The sequence below is a fragment of the Dendrobates tinctorius genome, unplaced genomic scaffold (genome assembly GCF_039654945.1).
Source record: "Dendrobates tinctorius isolate UK_male_01 unplaced genomic scaffold, ASM3965494v1 ptg000060l, whole genome shotgun sequence".
NCBI classification, from domain to species: Eukaryota; Metazoa; Chordata; class Amphibia; order Anura; family Dendrobatidae; genus Dendrobates; species Dendrobates tinctorius.
In genome coordinates, this window is record NW_027361728.1 from 6,210,751 (window position 1) to 6,230,408 (window position 19,658).

Here is a 19,658-nt window from a genome sequence, read left to right on the forward strand (position 1 = left end):
GTCATGTGATTTGAATAAACCACTATGCCTTTAATGTCTCCTCCACCTCCCACAATACATTCTACATGATTCTTATTTGTTTTCAATTATGTAGAATTAGCCAACAAGGAAATAAAGGGCTTTTTTTAATTCTGATACCGGAAGTCCCATTGACTTGAATGGGACTTCCGGTATCGGAATCGGCGATACCCGATATTTTTTTCGTATCGGGCGATACCATCCGATACGATATTTTTGGGTATCGAACGGTATCGCTCAACACTAATAGCAAATTGTTGGCGAATAGTATGCGTGAGGTGATTGGTAGTGTTGTGGATGAGGATCAAGTGTGTGCTGTGCCTGGAAGAAGTATGAGTGATAACTTATTGTTATTAAGGGATTTGATTGGAGACTGCATGGGAAGGAAACGGAAGTGTATGGTTATGTCAACTGATTTTGAGAAAGCGTTTGATAGGGTCTCGCATGTGTTTTTGTTTAAAGTTCTGGAGAGAATTGGATTTCCTCAAAAATTTGTGAATGGGATAATGTCTTTGTATGATTGTGTGTCAGGTGAGTTTCTTATTAATGGGTGGTTGAGTGAGAAAGTGAATATTAAGTCTGGTGTAAGGCAGGGGTGTGCCATGTCCCCTGTCTTGTTTGTATGTGTGATTGAACCTTTGTTGTGCTTGGTGAGACGTGATAAAATGATGCGAGGTTTGTTGGTACCTGGGAGTGGTGGGAAGCATGTGAAAGTTCTTGGATATATGGATGATGTTGTGGCTGTGAGTGAAAGTGTTGCGTCTATGAGTAGGGTTAAGTTGCTTCTGGAGTTTTTCTGTGGTGCATCTGGCTTTAGAGTGAATTGGAATAAATGTAGTTTTAAATGTTTTGGGGATGACAGGGTTAAAATGGAGGGGGTAAAGTGTGAGGAGGGTGCTATCAAAGTGCTGGGAGTATTATTTAATAAGGACTTGGAAGGTAAGGAGAGCTGGGAGGAGTGTGGATTGCGCATAGAGCGTAAGTTAAATTTTTGGCGACTGACTTGACCTTGAGTGGTAAGATTTTGGTCATAAAAGCGGTGATTCTTCCGATTTTGCTTTTTATTGCAACAGTTTTTCCACCATCATGTAGGAAAATAAAAAGAGTGGAAAAGTTAGTTTTTACTTTTTCTGGAGCAGTAAAATAGAGAAACTTAAGAGAGAGAGTCTTTTCAAGGCGTGTCACCATGGTGGCATGGCCTTTCCAAACATTGAGATTTTTCTGGGGCTTCAGTATATCAAAACTGTTGTTATTTTGCTGAATAAAGGAAATAAGGGAGCGTATATGGCAAGTTATTCTGCTGGTTGGATGTTATATGGCTTATGTTGGAGAAAGAGGGATGCTAGAGTACCTGTTGCTTTCAAGTGTCCGGTCTGGTATGAGGTGATTGAGAAGTTTATGAGGAAGCATGATTTGCTGAGTGTACCGATGAATGATTTTAGAATGGCTAAGAATGTGATGAAAATAATACGTAAGAATGATGTGGAATGTAATATTGTGGGGTTGAGAGGGAATGAAGTTTCGGTTGCATGGAAGAGTTTGGAAACGCACGGGATGTCTAATAGACAAAGGGATATTGTATGGATGTCCTTGCACAATATTTTGCCTGTGCGACAGGTTCAGAAGAGGCGAGGTCTGACCAGAACTGATGTGTGCCCGAGGGAAGGATGTGGTGGATGTGAAACTGTGTGGCATACTATGTGGGACTGTGATTACGCGTGCAGTGTGTGGAAGTGTGTAGGTGGGTTGTGTAAGGAGTTAGCAGGTGTGAGTTTTATTGACTGGCGTGTTGCGATGTTTGGAATTGGTGCATGTGGTCGTGTGAAAAATAGAATCCTATGGTTAATTATGACTTGTGTGATGCAGAGTTTGTGGGATGTGAGGAATTTAGGAATTTTCAAAGAGAAGCATGTATCTGTGAATAAGTGTGTCGGGCTGATCCTTTCTAGATTATACTTGATTTATAAATTAGACAGCGAAGGCGGTGGTGGTTCTGATGCAGAGGGTGTCTGGAAATTTAAAAAATGGCAGCACCTGATCAAATATCAGTGAATTTTAATGATGTTTATTGATGTTCAGGATGTCTTTTGTGTATACCCTTGGTTTGTTATACTAAAATAGATATGAACCATGATGATGAGAGTTGAAACAACGACGTTTAAGTTGATGAGCTTATACTGAGTTGTTTACAACTAACCTGAATGGTTTTAAAAAGAAAAAAAAAAAGAAACAGCTGTCTGTGGATGGATACCATGTTTTGGCATAGGTGGTTTCCTTCATTGGAGACTGCCCTTCTCGTGGTTGTTCCTTCCCAGGGAAAGACCTGACTAGTCATTGCTTGCGTTGAGAAACATGTGATGGTGTCTCCGCGGCTTGTGTTTTGCAGGTTTTGTAATATGACACAGATAAACTCAGCTGCACTACCCTTTCCCCCACACTGACTAATGCAGGAGGCTAGACCAGAAGATCAGGGCTTTTAGTAATATAACTCACACTCTGCTCTGGTCAGCAATGTATCATACAGAGAGAAAAAAAAAATATTTTATTCCATTCTACAGCCACTTTTACAATGTCTGCCCAGCTCAACATGAACAATTTGGTGAAATTACCTAATTAATTTTATTGTTAAGGAAGGTTCCTTTGAGAATGCACATACAATAGTGCTTTGACAATACCTATTTTAGTCTGAAAAAAACTTTTATTTATTACCTGCTAGAACAATTTGTTATCACAAAACTGAAAAACAACTTACTCCACTTTTTGCATAGACAATAGGTGTGTAAATCACTCCAATCACTGTAACTGCCACAAGCCCCAGTAAAAATCTGATTGCATCTCTGTGAAGTTTAAAGTTTACTGGTTTGGGGTAGAGGATAGACCTGACAAGATCACCTTTTGCTGTATTGAATCCTAATATATAAAAATAGAGAATTATTTGAAGAGTTTACACATAAATCCTCATGTAACTTGGTAAATATAATACAATTTTTTGCTGCTTATTTGATAAGTCTTTGACAAGTCTACCTAAACAAAAGTTTTCTTAATCCTTAACCCAAAAAAGACCACATAACATGAATTTATGGCATGTTGTCACATTGGTTATATGGAGTGGCTAAAGAATTGAGACTGCACCTTACCAGACAAATGCTCATTGTGTTATATATAGTGGCATCTGCCTATAACTGCCAGAGTTTTTGCTGCCTGAGGATGTTTAACAACTTAAATACCAGTGTCAATCTTTGAGAGTAGCATTTAACTAATGCAATCATTGGTGCACGCCTGCACTGGTTCCCATCAGCCCACCATGATATACTGTAATTGCCAGAAACCAATAGGTTGCCTTGGCAGTCAGTGTGCTGCTGAAGACCTCTGTAAATGCCATTCTGGTAATTTTCACACTGTTCTCCAGTACTGTGACATTCTAGTTCAAGTGCCGTAAAAGAACTAAAAAATACAGTTAAGCATAAAAAAAGTGTTAAAAGACACTGATAAAATTAAAAATACAAAAAAGTTTAAAAGGAAAAGAAAAATATAACATATTTTCTATCATAACATCCATAATATTCCAATCTATCAAGATACAAAATTATTTTCAACTTTTGTTATACACCCCCCCAAAAAAAAGAGTAAAAAAGCAAGAATAACTGTTTTCAGTCCCTGCACTACCAGACCAATTTCTACCAAATAATGAATGCAAATGAGTGCATTAATACAAAACAAAAAAAAAAATGGGGAAATTGTGCTCTTTTGATCACAATTTTTTCCCCATTTTTCATTACATGGTAAAGTGAAAGGAATCTGAATTGATTTATATACAGCTTATAGTGAACCATTGGAAAATGCTATTAACCTGCTGATATAGGGCTAATCAGTAGGTTAGTCAAGCTAGGAAAGTTCTCGTCCACCATACTGAAAGTGCGACCCTCGGGAGCAAGTGAACTTTTCTCCTTTTGTGAGTAATTAGCTTTCAGTCACATAGGTTTGCTTGTGCGCCTACAGTCACTGCTCACACAACTGTGAATGGAGACTAAAGGCCCCGTCACACTAAACGATGTCCCAGCGATCTCACCAACGACCCGACATGATGGGATTGCTGGGACATCGTTAGGCTGATCGCTGGTGAGCTGTCACATAGACAGCCTCAGTGATCACGACCAGCGACGCTGGTTTCTAATGTAAACATCGGGTATCCAGGAGCTGCGCGACTCCTGGATACCCGATGTTTACCTTGGAAACCGGCATACACGCCGGTTTCCAAGTTAAACATTGGGTATCCAGGAGTCACGCGGCTCATGGATACCCGACGTTTACATTAGCAACCAGCGTCCAGCGTCGCTGATCGCTGGTCTCTCGCTGCCACGCGCAGTGATGCGTGCTGGGCAGCGGGAGGCCAGTGATCAAAAAACGGCCCAGGCCACTCCAGCACGATCAGTGATAACCTGCAGGAGGGCTGGTCGCTGATCCCCATCACACACAGCGATCTCGCTGGCGATGGCTTAGTGTGACGGGGCCTTAAAAGCACACCTTGGCACTTTGACTTGACTGACAGATGATTCTGCACTAATACATTGCTGAGCCGGCTGGCAGTCATAGCACTGGGGCATGTTGTAAGGTATGTGCACACGTTGTGGATTCTGCTCCGGATCCGCAGCGGATTTGGACCTGTGGATCCGCAGCAGATTCTGCTGCGGTGTACAGTAGCATTAAAGTGAAGCCAAATTGAAAAACACTGTGCACATGCTGCAGATTTTTCCACGCAGATTTTCTGCGGATTCAGATCTGCAGCATGTCACATCTTTAAGCGGAATCCGCAGCAGTTTTACACCTCCTCCATTATAGAAATCCGCAGGTGTAAAATCGCAGGCGAAATCCGCAAAAAAAACGCTGAAAATCTGCAGTAAATCTGCACTAAATCCGCGTGGAAAATTCCACAGCAGAATCCGCAACGTGTGTGCATACCCTAAGGCCTCATACTCACTGGCGATAAAATCGGCCGATTGCAATCCGATTTTTAATTGGATTGCACTCTGACCCATGTTAGTGAATGGGTGACATCTCGCTTGCGATTTTTTTCTCAGACAAAATCGGTCTGAGAAAAAAATCGCAGCATGCTGCGATTTGCCGCGATTTTCGGCAATAGAATTCAATGGGTGCGATTAAAAAAAGGACCAAAAACGGACCATCCATTTTCCATCCGTTTTTAACGGATACATCACCATTCTGTGGTATAGAACACTGTAAATGGTCCTGTAAATGACTGTAGAAAAAGAGTGGCTGGGGAAAACAAACGGATGAAAAACAGACAGAAAACGGATGGAAAAAAAAACGCATAGAAATCGCATGACACTGGCATAACACTCCATCCTTTTTTCCAGTCCAGAAATCGGACCGATTTTTTAATCGCCAATGGGTATGAGGCCTAAAGGTGTGATCGGTAACTGCAGCAGCATAGGCCTGCCTGTACGACTGAAAGCTGGTGGCTCCTGAGAGGAATGCAATTAATTTTCTCCGAGAGAGAGAGAGAGAGAGAGAGGATCCTTTTTTTCAAAACCTGGCGGATTGTGACTGATTGTAAAAAACTGAAGTGTGAAAGAGGCCTTACCCTTCTAACATTATAAACCTGCAAACTAACCTTATATCTGCAGGTTAATAGTGTTACCTGATGTGACAGGTTCTCTTTAAAGGGAATCTGTCAGCATGAAAACACAGCACATTTTACAGAGCATAGTCCTAACAATATTGTATGTTTAGTGTTTTAATTTTATTTTGTTTTGTCCCAAATTCTCCTTTATTCAAATATGCTAACAAGGTACTTGATATAGCCCTTTGAACGACAGAAGAGTTCAAAGCACATTCCAATTTAGTTATACTTTTTGTACATCTATCTCCGCCCCGTACTCATTGACTGACAGCACAATCTCAAGCACAACCAAATAACACATCTGTACACATCATTGTTGGAAACCAGCACAGATTGGCCACAGAGAACGTGGCATTGTTATTCCTGGGAGAGCCAGTGACAACACCATGGGAAAGGCATTGGAGGTGAGTATAAGGCCGGGGTCACACTAACCGACGCAAAATACGGTCAGTATTTTACATGCGTAATATGGATGAATGGCCCCCAAACAGTGCTCCGTATGTCATCCGTAATCAAGGTGTGGTCGCGTATTTTGTGCATGTCAGCATCCGTATGTAATCCGGATGGCATCCGTATGGCGAGATTTTCTCGCAGGCTTGCAAAATGGACATATTATGGAGCTCTATGACAGAGTTTCTAACAGAAACCAAAGAATAGATATAGACACATAGAATGCACATATATATATATATATATATATATATATATATATATATATACTAGATTATGGCCCGATGCTATCGCATCGGGAGGATGCGATAGCATCACACCTCTTGCCATGTTAACCCTCAACACACACACTCCTCTCACCTTTCACCATCTCCACTCACTCTTTCACTCCACATACGACCCCTTCTCTCACTCCGTCTCTCATACTCATGCCGTCATCGCCACTGCTCCACGATCCCCGACATCTTCTTCCGCCGGCGCCATCCTGGATCCAGACGTTGTCCACGCCGGCGACATGTTCTTGCGGCGACGCCATCTTGAGTATCGTGAAATCCCGCGATAGTCAAGATGGCATCGCCGCAAGAACATGTCGCCGTCGTGGAGGACGTCGGGATCCAAAATGGCAACGGCGAAATCTCGCAAGATTTCGCCGACGCCATTTTGGATCCCGACGGCATCCACGCCGGCGACATGTTCCTGCGGCGACACTATTTTGGATCTGCGAAGTCCTGCGATACTCAAGATGGCGTCGCCGCAAGAACATGTCGCCGGCGTGGACGACGTCTGGATCCAAAATGGCGTCGGCAAAATCTTGCGAGTTTTCGCCGACGCCATTTTGGATCCCGATGTCGTCCTCGCCGGCGACATGTTCTTGCGGCGTCGCCATCTTGAGTATCGCGGGACTTCGCAGATCCAAAATAGTGTCGCCGCAGGAACATGTCGCCGGCGTGGAGGACGTCTGGATCCAGGATGGCGCCGGCGGAAGATGATGTCGGGGATCGTCGATCAGCGGCGATGACGGCGTGAGTATGAGAGACGGAGTGAGAGAAAGGGTCGTATGTGGAGTGAAAGAGTGAGTGGAGATGGTGAAAGGTGAGAGGAGTGTGTGTTGAGGGTTAACATGGAAAGAGGTGTGCGGTGACGTCACAGGTTACAACTGGACGGAAGTTGTTACAACTGGAAGCTGCTTAGGGCATTTATTATTATAGATATATTTATATATTTATTCTATGTGTATATATCTATTCTTTCATTTCTTTATTAAACCTGTCAGTGTGAGTTTACTGTATAGCGCACTGAATTGCTAGCTTTGCTAAAAGACACCGGGTGCGTATTTCTTGCAAGTCACATGTGTGGTCTGTGTGTAATCCGTATTTTTTGCGCACCCATATAAGGCCGGTTTCACATTAGCGCTTTTTAAGCGCACGCACGGCCGGGGGTAGCTCCGCCCCCGAGCCGGCTCTCTGCCCGGCGTGCCCGCCCCTTGCTTGTAGCGCCGCCTACTAGCGGACAGCGGCGCCTGCGATCGGCGCACCCTATCTTTAGCATAGGGTGCGCAGATCGTGCGCAGGCCGTGCGCTAGTTGCGCTTTGACCTGCGCTGCGCACTTTTGACGGTGCGCCGTGCGCTCCAAAATCAAACTTTTCGGATTTTGTCGCACACGGCGCACCGTCAAAAGTGCGCAGCGCAGGTCAAAGCGCAACTAGCGCACGGCCTGCGCACGATCTGCGCACCCTATGCTAAAGATAGGGTGCGCCGATCGCAGGCGCCGCTGTCCACTAGGAGGCGGCGCTACAAGCAAGGGGCGGGCACGCCGGGCAGAGAGCCGGCTCGGGGGCGGAGCTACCCCCGGCCGTGCGTGCGCTTAAAAAGCGCTAATGTGAAACCGGCCTAATTGCATTGGCGTACTACGGCCGTAGTACGCTGACAATTGCAGCGTGCTGCGATTGGCACGGAGCCTAGAATACGGATGAGAAATATACGGCTGGTGCGAGGGACTCCATAGAGAATCATTGGTCCGTGTCTAATGCGTGCTTTTAGCGCCTCTCACTCGGCCGTATTCCTCGCCAGTGTGACCCCGGCCTTAGAGTTTTTATTCTACTATAGACGAAAATAGGGACTGAGAACGGTTTGTCTGAGTAGTAGACAACCCCTTTGAGACCTATCCAAATGACCAATCATTGAATGGTCAGTTCACCATGATATACTGCATATTCTGTTTGCTTATATGCTTACATTACTTTTTGTATTTATATTATTTTATAGTATATTATATCATTTAAAATTGAATCTTTTCTAAGTACATTAGCAGTCATCAATAAAATTCAGTTTATCTTTTTTTGCATATGTATCCGCCTTAATATAGAATAGTTAACTGATATTCTTATACCTGTTCTTAATACGACAGCTTTCACCAAACTTTTGTTAGGAGCTTGAGTTTGGATGACCTCTGTGCCACAGAAGAGGACATGTCTCTTGTAATCTTCACCACTGTGTGTTTTCCAAGGAATGGAATTGTCAACATTTGGCAATGGTGTCTTAGTCACAGGAACACTTTCCCCTAAAATACAACTCAATAATTATACACAAAGATAGAAATATTGCTTGCGGAACAAATTATATTTTCTGATGACAAATAACTGATTGTAAACTAACATATTACATCTTGTGCAGATACAAAGTAGCATATCGGACATTGTCATATTTGCCATGTTGCCATAAAATATCCAACTGAAATACAATGGATTAATTCTACAAAGTGGAGTGACTAAGAGTTGTTGGTACTGTAAATCCTTGGAGCTTTCTATAGATAATAGCATATTTATAGATTAAAAACCTTTCTATGAATAATAACCTCTCTATAGAGAATAACCTATATATTTTCGCTTTTTAAAGAGGACCTTTCACTAATTTTAGTATGTCAAACAGACCATATCATGCAAAATAATGGCTGGAGAGCTGAATACACTATCTTTTTTTTTTTTTTTAATTTCTCATCTGTATTGCGGATATATTAGCTTACAAAATGAAGATTCTAATTTATGCTAAGTCTAATTAGCATAGAAATGTCTCTGTAAGTATGTACTTTTTCCCTCAATGACATGGACCAAATGTAAGCAGAAGGTATCATGTAGAAGATAAAAGAATGTGCCTCCAGAGAAGATCAGTCTGGTCTTTCCTGTGAGACATGTAAGGACACAGCCATAATCTCATTAGATATCTTACTGCCAGCCACTACTGCATAGTGTAGAATAGAGCAGAGCCAGTGTCTTTAATGAGATGGATAAGAAAGACTGTAACTGTGAGAAAACACCTCCATCTGCTGGACCAAACTGAAAGTGAAAGTTTAAAAAAAAAAGAATTGTGTTAGCAGGAAACAAATTGTGCTGGGAGATTTGCAGGGGGAGTGAATTAACCTGCTACATCTGATCAGATGGCACACAGGAAGGACTTCCTGAATATAAAAGGTCTGGCCAGGCTGAGAAGGGGAGTTGATGCTAGAACCTTCACCAGGGCAGGTTGTGCGCTTGTAAGGTGGGCTTTCAGCCACTATCGCCACAGAAGAGTCCTAGAGTGGTCAGATGCCAGAGAAGGCCTAAGTTGGGAGGAAAATCCATGTCCCGGTCTAGTGGACAGCCATTATTAAAACCCAGCCAGGCTCGAGATGCCACGGCCTAGTTTACTGGGACATGCTTGGAGAGCGAGACAGGCAGGACATTATGAGTCAGTGAGCAAGATTTGGACAACTCCAGTTGAGGTGTGGGCTCTAGGCTACGCTGGTCAAGTACTGAAGACCAGAGCTATATCGGTCAAGACCCGGAACCCAGACAACGCTAGTTAAGAGTCGAAGACCTGTCCCCATTTTACCAGATCGAGGAGACGCCCGTCGGCAGTCAAGCACCGAAGATACCTGAAGAATACACGATTGGAGACTTTCACCCCAGCAAGTGATTGGAGAATGGGAGTGAGCAAGGCCGGTGCTTTCAGCATAGACTCACAGTACCAGGTGTGGGCAGGGGGAGGCTGCAAATGAGATGGGATCTGGCTGCTGATAAAGAGCCACAGAAAGTGTTATTAGACTTTGTTAGGGGCCTGGAAAGCTGCAAGTGTACCCTAGAGACTGTTTCCAGAAGGGGGCTGGGGAAGGGCACAGCCTAGGGGAAGCCCCCCATGACTGCTATGGGCGGGAAGTTTTGAACTGGTGTTGTGCCAGTTTGAAATGGTTGGCCGGGACGGGGCCGGGGGAGGGGTTTAAGGTGGGGACAGCCTGTATTAGGGAAAAAGTGCGGGAAAAACCGCACTCACTAGCCAGGAGCAGAGGAGAGAAGTACCTGAATCGATGGACGACGAGCAGCAACTTTTCGCCAGGCAAGCAGGATGTGGCCAGGTCCAGGAGGGGAGGATGGCTTCAGTCCCAGCTTTCCTCTCTCCTCAGCGCTGCGGAGCAAGGAACCAGCCGGCGTGGAAGGAGGACCCGTCCCCCCGAAAGGCTGTCACTGGAGGTGTCAGCCCGCAGCAGGTGGCGGCTGCGGAGCCCCTCTAGGGACCCTGCGGGCGGCGCGACTGATGGGGCTGCATCCCCTCCCCGCGCCCATCCCGGCAGGAATCCGCCCAGCCGGCCGGTCAGCACGGGCGGCAAGCGTGGAGGAGCAGGACAGGAACAGCAATCCGGACCGGAAGTGACGTCGCGGGCAGGAGCCGAAGAGTCGCGCAGCAGCAGAGGGGAGTGTGAAGGCCGCGGCAGGCCCTCAGAGCGGCGAGGCCGGCGGCGGCCGGCGCCGGGCAACACAGCGGCCGGAGGCAGGATCGAGGGCGCCCCCGGGGATGAGGACCGCTCGGGGGCATCTGCCAGCCAGGGCGCCAGACGTGGTGCGGCGGGCAGGAGGGGGCGTTGCGGCAGCGCCCTGCCTGGCCCCACAGGCAGCAGAAGGACCGGAGGTGAGGCGGGCGGGAGGGTGCCGGATGCTGCCGCCCCGCCTTCCCCCATTGGAGCCCATAGCGTGAGGGTGGCGGTTGGGAGGGGGCAGCACGAGGACGCCCTGCCTGGTCCCAGCAGCACGTGGAGCCCCGGCCGATCGATGGGCGGGAGGCGACTTAGCGTGGTCGCCCTGCCTGGCCCCTATCCAGCAGACGGGGCACCAGGCACCTGGGGGCATTTATCCGGGAGTCGCCCGGAGGGTGCTACGGACCGGCCAGTCGGGCACGGGTCCATGGACTGTCACGGGTCCCGTTTAAGGGGGAGTTCTCGGGAGCGGCGGGTATCGCATGCTCAGGTCCCCCCTGGTGACGAGGAGGCCAGGGGCGCGGGCCTGGAGCAGCGGTGCCTGCATCAGGATCATCGAGGACGTCAGGATTCCGGATTTCCAGCTGGCGGGGACACAGCACCCACGCAGCTATGTGAGTATGGCTCCATGTCGTGTTTGTCGCCCGCAGGGGCTGTATTGCAGGATGATGGGGGCAGGCAGGGAGATGGTAGGGAGCGGATGGGGAGTAGTGGGCCCAGCGGGGCTGAGGTGCCGGGGCTAAGGGACATTTTGGCGAACATGTCGCAAATATTGAGGAGACTGGAGGGGGGGGTAATTGGGGAGGCAGCTCCGTCCCCAGCGGGGGCATGGTTAGTGGGTCGCGGTTCGGGCACAGAGTCGGGTGGTGACGTGTTACGCGCGGTAGTATGCGATGAAGGAGCTGCGGCAGGAGTATCTGTTTCAGTGCAGACGGAAACGGATAAGGGGGATAGGATAAAACTGGACGATAGGGCTAAGGGAGAGGTTTATGTGTGCTTTGAGGGGCCGCTGGGGGCCCATTTAAAGAAAGAAGTGAAGGAGAAGATTTGGCGGGACGAGTATGTGGAGATATTTTCATTGCTGCCGTTGGAAAAGTTCAACCTGGATAAGGGGAAGAAGGACGATAGTAAAAAGGAGGAGGAAGAAAAGAGGAGGTGGCGTCTGATCCCGCAGACTTTTGTGAATTGGATGCAGGCATTCGCTATTTTGGCTAGTGTCATAGGGGAGAAGTCTCCGGATAATTGTTCTGGCCTTTTTTGTTATTTAGATGCTATCGGGGAGGTGCATCGTATTTATGGGGGTCAGGCGTGGCTGCGATACGACGAGCAGTTTAGGCAGAGGAAGGCGGTACGGCCAGAGATAAAGTGGGATCAAAAAGATATCGGGCTGTGGCTGAAGGTGATGGCCCCAGTGAGGTATGGGCAGTCCTTTCACGGGAGCGGGGGCAGCAGCAGTCAGCAAGCAGGTCAGGGGAGCAGTGCTCAGGCAACCCAGGGAGGAAGAGAGAAGTCGGGAGCGTGTTGGCAATTTAATGACGGGCAGTGCAAGTATGGGGCGGGCTGCAAGTTCAAGCACGTGTGCTCCCACTGCAACGGTAGCTCACACGGCGCTTCCAAATGTTTTAAGAAAGGGAAAGGAAAGCCAAATGTGGGTGCCGGTCAAGGGGGAGAGCCCGGTGAGGGTTCAAGAGATGGCCCCCTTTCTAAGTAGGTACCCGGCTCGGGCAGAGGCCAGCGTGCTTTTGAATGGTTTTGTTGACGGTTTCAGGATTCCGCCTCCTGGCCATGTGGTTCCTTTTTCTGTTAAAAATTTGCGGTCGGCAATACTGCATGTGGAGGTAGTAGATGAGAAGTTGAAAAAGGAAGTGGATTTGGGCAGGATGGCCGGTCCGTTCCCCACGGCTCCTGTTGCGGGCGTGATTGTTTCCCCGTTGGGGGTTGTGCCTAAGAGGGAGCCGAATAAGTTTCGTTTGATTCAGCATTTGTCTTATCCAAAAGGCTTGTCAGTTAATGATGGTATCGATAGGGAGTTGTGTTCTGTGGAGTATACCTCTTTTGATACGGCGGTTAAGTGGGTGCGACGTTATGGGTCAGGGGCTTTGTTGGCAAAGACAGACATTGAGTCCGCTTTTCGGTTGCTACCGGTTCATGCAGATAGTATCCCGCTGCTGGGATGTTTTTGGAGGGGGAATTTCTACCTCGATAGGTGTTTGCCGATGGGTTGCGCAATTTCTTGTGCCTTGTTTGAGACGTTTAGCACTTTCCTGGAGTGGGTGGTAAGGGATGTTACGGGAATGCAGTCGATCATTCATTATCTGGATGATTTTCTTTTTATTGGCCCCCCGGATTCGCCGTTGTGTAGGAACGCGTTGGCAGGCATGGTTTGGGTGGCGGAGCATTTTGGGGTGCCGCTGGCATCTGAGAAGACGGAAGGCCCTAAGGCCGTTATAAGTTTTTTGGGCATAGTTGTCGATTCGGAGAGGATGGAGTGTCGGTTACCAGAGGACAAGTTGGCATTGTTGAAACAGGAGGTGGACAGGATTTCGAAGTTGCGCAAAGTGACCCTCAAGAAATTACAATCCCTATTGGGGAGATTGAACTTTGCCTGCAGGATCATGCCTATGGGTCGAATTTTTTCTCGTCGTTTGGCTAGCGCGACGGCGGGAGTGAAGGCTCCGCACCATTACGTTCGCTTGACGAAGGAGCATAGGGACGATTTGATGGTGTGGCAGCAGTTTTTGCGGAATTACAATGGGCGGTCGCTGATGCAAGAGGAGACATTGAGCAATTTTGATTTTGAAATATTTACGGATGCAGCAGGCGGCTCTGGTTACGGCGCAAACTGTAAGGGAAGGTGGAGTGTGGGGCGGTGGCCTCAGGCGTGGAAGTTGTTGGGCCTTACCAAAAACTTGGCACTATTGGAGCTGTTTCCTATCGTGGTAGCTGTTTTGGTGTGGGGTCCCATGTTCGAAAATAGGAGAGTGCGCTTTCATTGCGACAATGCGAGTGTTGTAGCGGTCATTAACAGTTTGTCGGCCTCCTCTCCCCCCGTAGTTAGATTGGTTAGGGTTTTGGTTCTTCGATGTCTGGATTTGAACGCAGGGATTTCTGCAGTGCATGTGCCCGGGGTTACGAATTCAATAGCAGACTCTTTGTCTCATTTTCAGTGGGGCCGTTTTCGAGAATTGGCGCCAGGAGCGGATGCCACGGGCGTGGAATGCCCTTCCTTTCTGTGGAAGGTGATTACGGAAGAGCAGGAAGACTGATTCGGGAATCCTTATCGCAGCAGACATGGTCGGCCTACGATTCTTCGTGGCGAGTATGGCAGAGTTGGTTGGCAGAGTGGGGTGGGGTCGAAAGTGATGAGGATAGGATGTTGGCGGTATTGTTTTTAATTGGGAAGGCAGCTGACTGCGGTTGGTCTGCTGCTAAGGTAAACAAGTTTGTAGCTGGTTTAGCTTTCGGTTTCAAGTTGCAAGGGGTGGGGGACGTTACGAAGAGCTTCTTAGTGAGTCAGGCGTTAAAAGGGTTTCGTAGGGGTAACAAAGCCGGTGACAAACGAAGGCCTATTTCGTTTAGTACGTTGGAAGGCTTAGGCAGAGTCCTTGGGGGTATTTGCACGTCAGTTTTTGAGTTGGCCCTGTTTCGGATGGCTTTTTCTTTGGCCTTTTTTGGGGCAATGCGCATTGGCGAGGTGGTGTCAGGCAGCAGGGTTTCGGCGGGAGGGGTGTTGGCAGAAGATGTGGAATTTTGGGCGGGGGCATTGTTTTTTGGATTCGGCGTTCAAAAACTGATCAACAGGGTAGGGGCAGACGGGTAGTTTTGGGGCGAGTTGATGGGGCATTAATGTGCCCTCGTGGCTGTTTGGAAGCGTATTGGGGTGTATGGGCGGGTAGGACGGGTCCTCTCTTGTGCCATGCGGACGGCACCTATTTGTCTCGGTTCCAGTTCATTGCGGTTTTGAAGAAGGGATTGGTAGAGTTGGGCCTTCCCCAGGACATGTATGGGTCTCATTCATTTAGAATTGGTGCTGCGACCGAAGCGGACAGCCTTGGGTTGGGGGCTGATGCGATTAGGAGAATTGGCAGGTGGCAGTCGGATCGGTATTTACTGTATGTTCGGCGTTAGCTGTGTGGTTTGCATGTCCTGGATGTGTTTTTTCTATATTCTGTTGTTTTTTCAGGTGGCGCCCCCTTTCTTGCCTGGATATTCGGACACTCTTATGTTTATTGGGGTGCGCTACGAGCCGACGCGAGGCCAGATGGTAGGCAATTGGGCTTTGGGAGGGAGCAGGTGCTGGTCCGTTGGTTGGGTTTCCGAGGAATGGTATGGAGCAGGGTGCTCCTGTAGTTAACCAAGTCCGCTCGCTTGGATAGAACCCCCGACATTATTGTTTTCCATGTGGGGGGCAATGATTTAGGGGTCAGACCGGTGAGAGAACTAATTAGGGACATACGTTCCGATTTTTTGAGGTTGTGGACATCGTTCCCGAACGTGGTGACGGTATGGTCAGATGTGGTACCCAGACAGAGGTGGAGGCAAGCGAGATCATTGAAAGGGATTAACAGGGCAAGGGTGAAATTGAATCGCGCGGTGTCGGCGTTTGTGTCCAGGAATGGGGGCATTAGTGTTCGTCACTTTGAATTGGAGACGGGTGCCGGTAATTTTTGGTTGGCCGATGGGGTTCATTTAAATTCTATTGGTATTGATTTATGGGCACTGTCAATACAGGAGGGGATCGAGAGGGCCTTGGTGGTTTTGGGGCACTCACGAGTCTGAGGTGGTCAGGGCTGTTCGTGGTTGGCGGGGGGTGGGGTTCTTGGAGTTGACGGTGATTGGTCGGGGAAGGATTCGGAAGTAACATTCCCGACAGTTTAAAATGGTATGGGGGATCTGGCTTTTGGGTATGGGCTCTGGACGGGGTTTTACCTCGGGAGCTATGGTGGTTGGTCTCCCAGAAGGGGAGTTACGGTGCCCTCGAGCTGGGCTGGACGGCTGGGGGTAACATGGTGGAAATAAGTTTATAGCCAGATCTTTCTAGCTCCAAGAACCCTCCCCTCATAATTTTGAATTATTTAATGTTTATTGTTAATGTTTGTTAATAAAATTGGCCGCTGTGGCCAAAATTATCCAAAGAATTTAAATTGTACCGTGTCTTATTCTCAGGAGAAGGGAAAGAGGGGGATGATAGGAGGCGGTGAGGTATCGAGGAGAAGGTAAAACTGAAGTCGCCATATGCGGTCATGCTAAATACAGCGTTTACTCCCTTCCCGGTTAGACAAAGGTTGGACTGTAGACCCTGAGCTGATCTCGAGGACTTTTCTCTCATAATGTACTAACCAATATATCTCAATGGATATACTTGCCTGTTGCTTGTAAATGATACTGTGAATATTGTTCTTGTGCATTTATCTGTGATAATAATATTTCTCGCATTTAACCCTGTTAAGTGAATAAAGTATAGGTGGATTGTTGGTCCCGCCTATTTTCTCTGCTGTTGCATTCAGATCACCTGCATTACATGTCAAAGCAAACACCCCTTGCGATTGTCTGATCGCCTGTGCTATAGATAGCAGTGCTTCAGCCCTGTTATGCGCAGCAAAATTTATGACCTCCTATAAATGCCAGCCACAAGCTGGTGTTCACAGGAGATTCACAATGAAAGGCAGTCCCATGGCTATCATGGCAGGATTTGCTTCCGGCTGATGCTTGTTAAATCCCACTGTCAGTGATTGACAGCAAGATTTAACTGCTTAACAGCCACAGGTGGAGACATCCACCATTACTAGATTAGCCATCAAGTGCACGGAAAGATGTGGGACATGAATATCTCTCAAAGGTCATGAAGTGGTATTTAGGAGCAACCTCACTTCCACATTGAAGGACATTCATGTATTTTGCCAGTTATTTAATTTTTACATTGAAACAAACTCTTCAGCATAGTTTAGATAATAGAAGAGACCTCCATACAATCATCCCTGCTGCATGATACACAGTGGCTAATTGGTCTAATAAATTTATGCCTAAAAATGTTAAGAAAAAGCTTTGAAGATGGAACAATATGTTGGGTCAATTCACTAAACTGTTTTAACTAGAGATGAGCGGATTAGGCAAATTCGAGTCTGCCTGTTCGCGTTTTTTTTCCCATGATGTTCCATTCTCAGAGAAGTTATACTCTCTGAATTTAATGTCTCTTATAATGCTCTGAATTATGCTCTACATTTTGCATTTTCTCCCTTACTTCAACGCTCACCTTTACAGCCCCCTGTCTCCTCATCATCACCGATCTGATCCTCTCCTCATCATATCATCTCTGCTGATGCAGAAATTCCAGCATCTCACACACTGAACTGGGACTTCTGGCTTTGATAGGGTCCAGGAATGATCTACGCATGCATGCTCATGACAGAGTGACCTTTTGCACATAACCCTTCCTGAACCCTGACCAAAGCCGCCAGAAGTCTCTGATCAGTATGAGAGGCCCAGGGATTTCAGCACAAACATAGATGTTCTGAAGATATGACAGGGACCAGACTGGTGACATGGAAAGCCAGGAGAGCTGAATAAAAGGATTTTTTTTATATATTTATATACCCTTTAATGGTTCAAAAATTGTCTTTTACAGTCCAATTTGCTGAATGTGCGTGGAAGCGATTCATAAAAAAGGTGCATTCTGGCAATTGCAAATTTTTGTAAAATTCAAGACGAATTCAATTCCACTCAAACTTATCTGCTCATCTCTATCTCCAACCTCAACAGTAACTAATTGCTGAAGAGTTTGTGCTTGTTAATACCTGATACATAACATGCAGAATAGTTAATGTTAGGGCTGAGCCGTGTTTGTGCTTTGATTTTTTACTTCCATTGTACTTTGTTTTATATGTAGAGTATGTAAGGAGGTGGCAGGTCTCCTCAATTGCGCGCTCTCCTGCTTCCGAGTGACCCCCGGACATCTTATGTAAAATATGTTTGGTTATTCCTGTAATGTAAGTATGTGTTTCTATGTTTGCCATGTACTGTGTTTGTCTGGTCTTAATGGAATGTCTTTGCTTTATTTGTTATGAATTGTATTGTGTATTGTGGGATGTTCCCCTTTAATTACCGTATAGAGTTATGGACAGCCGAGAGTTAACTAAGGGGGCTGGACTTGCAGCCTCCAGGGAAGAGAAAGCTGCTGCTTCCCAGTCAGTAGCCTGGGTATGTTGGCCAGGGCAGACGTGTATTACATACAGGGCTCTGCCAGACTCTCGGATGGGAGAGACGTGTTGCCCCGGACTAAGGACTCATAAGGATTGAATGACCACAACATGGGCCCCAGGACTCTGGAATGGCCTCCAGCGAGTGGACTACTGCGAACTTCGGCTATGGGTATGGTGATGGAAAGTATCAGTGAGAGAGCATGAAGCCAGTGTTGAATTTGTCTTGTTGTCTTTTTCATCACTGTTCATTAAAAAGTTTTCCCCTGTTGTAAAACAGCTGCATTCTTGAACTCTCATTGCCTGGTGTACGGTGACCAGAGGAAAAGAAGGTAACCCGTGGGGAAAAAGCTGTGTCAGTCCTGTATTGCATGTAGAAGGGGCCAGGGTGTCTTCAGACTGTGTTTTGTGGGTGAGCTTGTTCAGGACTACCACCCCAGCCACCCTTGTTTCACTTGGCGCAGTGGGGCAGGATGGACTTGAACAGCCATGCAACCCTGGGAATACATGAGAAGGCAGCTGACCGGGACAGTGAACTTGAAATGTGTGATGTGCTGCCAGAACTAGAAGAAATGGAGCTGTCGGCTAACAGTGACTCTAGACTTGTGACTTTGGATTTGGGACTTGTGTTGTGTTGCCCGCCATGACAGTATTGCAGATGGCGGATGTTGTGAACTCAGATGGTGCTGACCGCAAAAAGATGGCGGCCATTGGCATGAAAAGTGATAATGAGGCTATTTGTCGTGGGCGTCAAAGATGCAGTTTGGCACCAAAAAGAAGAAATCCATGTCCCGTTGCAGAGGAGGCCCACCCTAAATGACTGTAGGCGAAGAAATAGCTGCCTTGCAGCCTGATCAGGAGAAACGGGTGGAGCATCAAGGAATAACTACACCCACAAATGGGTGGAACCCAGAAAAGATAGACTATCTGTCAATGTATGAGACCCCATTATCTGCTGACATGGAGAGGTGCAGCATGTCTTACTGTGGCAGAATCGGCCGCCAAGGTTGAAGGCACTCCAAGACCTGGGAGGAGGTGGGCCTGCGGTTCGAGGCTTGGTGGTCGGAGGAGCTGGAGGAGTGACTCCTGTTTCAACAACCAGTGGAGGACAACGACAATTGCGAGGGCCTGGTGATGCCCCAACAGGAACCTGCGTGAGTCTGGAAGGCTCTGGAGATACAGTTGTGGCCAAAAGTATTGACACCCCTGTAATTCTGTGAGATAATACTCAGTTTCTTCCTGAAAATGATTGCAAACACAAATTCTTTGGCATTATTATCTTCATTTAATTTGTCTTAAATGAAAAAACACAAAAAGAATTGTCCTAAAGTCAAATTGGATATAATTCCACACCAAACATAAAAAGAGGGTGGACAAAAGTATTGGCAGTGTTCGAAAAATCTTGTGATGCTTCTCTAATTTGTGTAATTAACAACAGCACCTGTAACTTACCTGTGGCACCTAACAGGTGTTGGCAATAACTAAATCACACTTGCAGCCAGTTGACATGGATTAAAGTTGACTCAACCTCTGTCCTGTGTCCTTGTGTGTACCACATTGAGCATGGAGA

At 47.0% G+C, this 19,658-nt stretch overlaps 1 protein-coding gene across 1 annotated transcript in view; it reads right to left on the reverse strand.

The window, feature by feature from the left end:
- The window catches only part of LOC141092729 (probable cation-transporting ATPase 13A4), a 328,264-nt gene that overhangs the window by 203,708 nt on the left and 104,898 nt on the right, over positions 1-19,658 (reverse strand). The window contains exons 7-8 of the mRNA XM_073579122.1: positions 8,499-8,669; positions 2,771-2,928 (exon numbers count right to left, since the gene is read on the reverse strand). Of these exons, the coding sequence (XP_073435223.1) occupies positions 2,771-2,928; positions 8,499-8,669 (329 nt within the window). The remainder of the gene's footprint in view (positions 1-2,770; positions 2,929-8,498; positions 8,670-19,658) is intronic.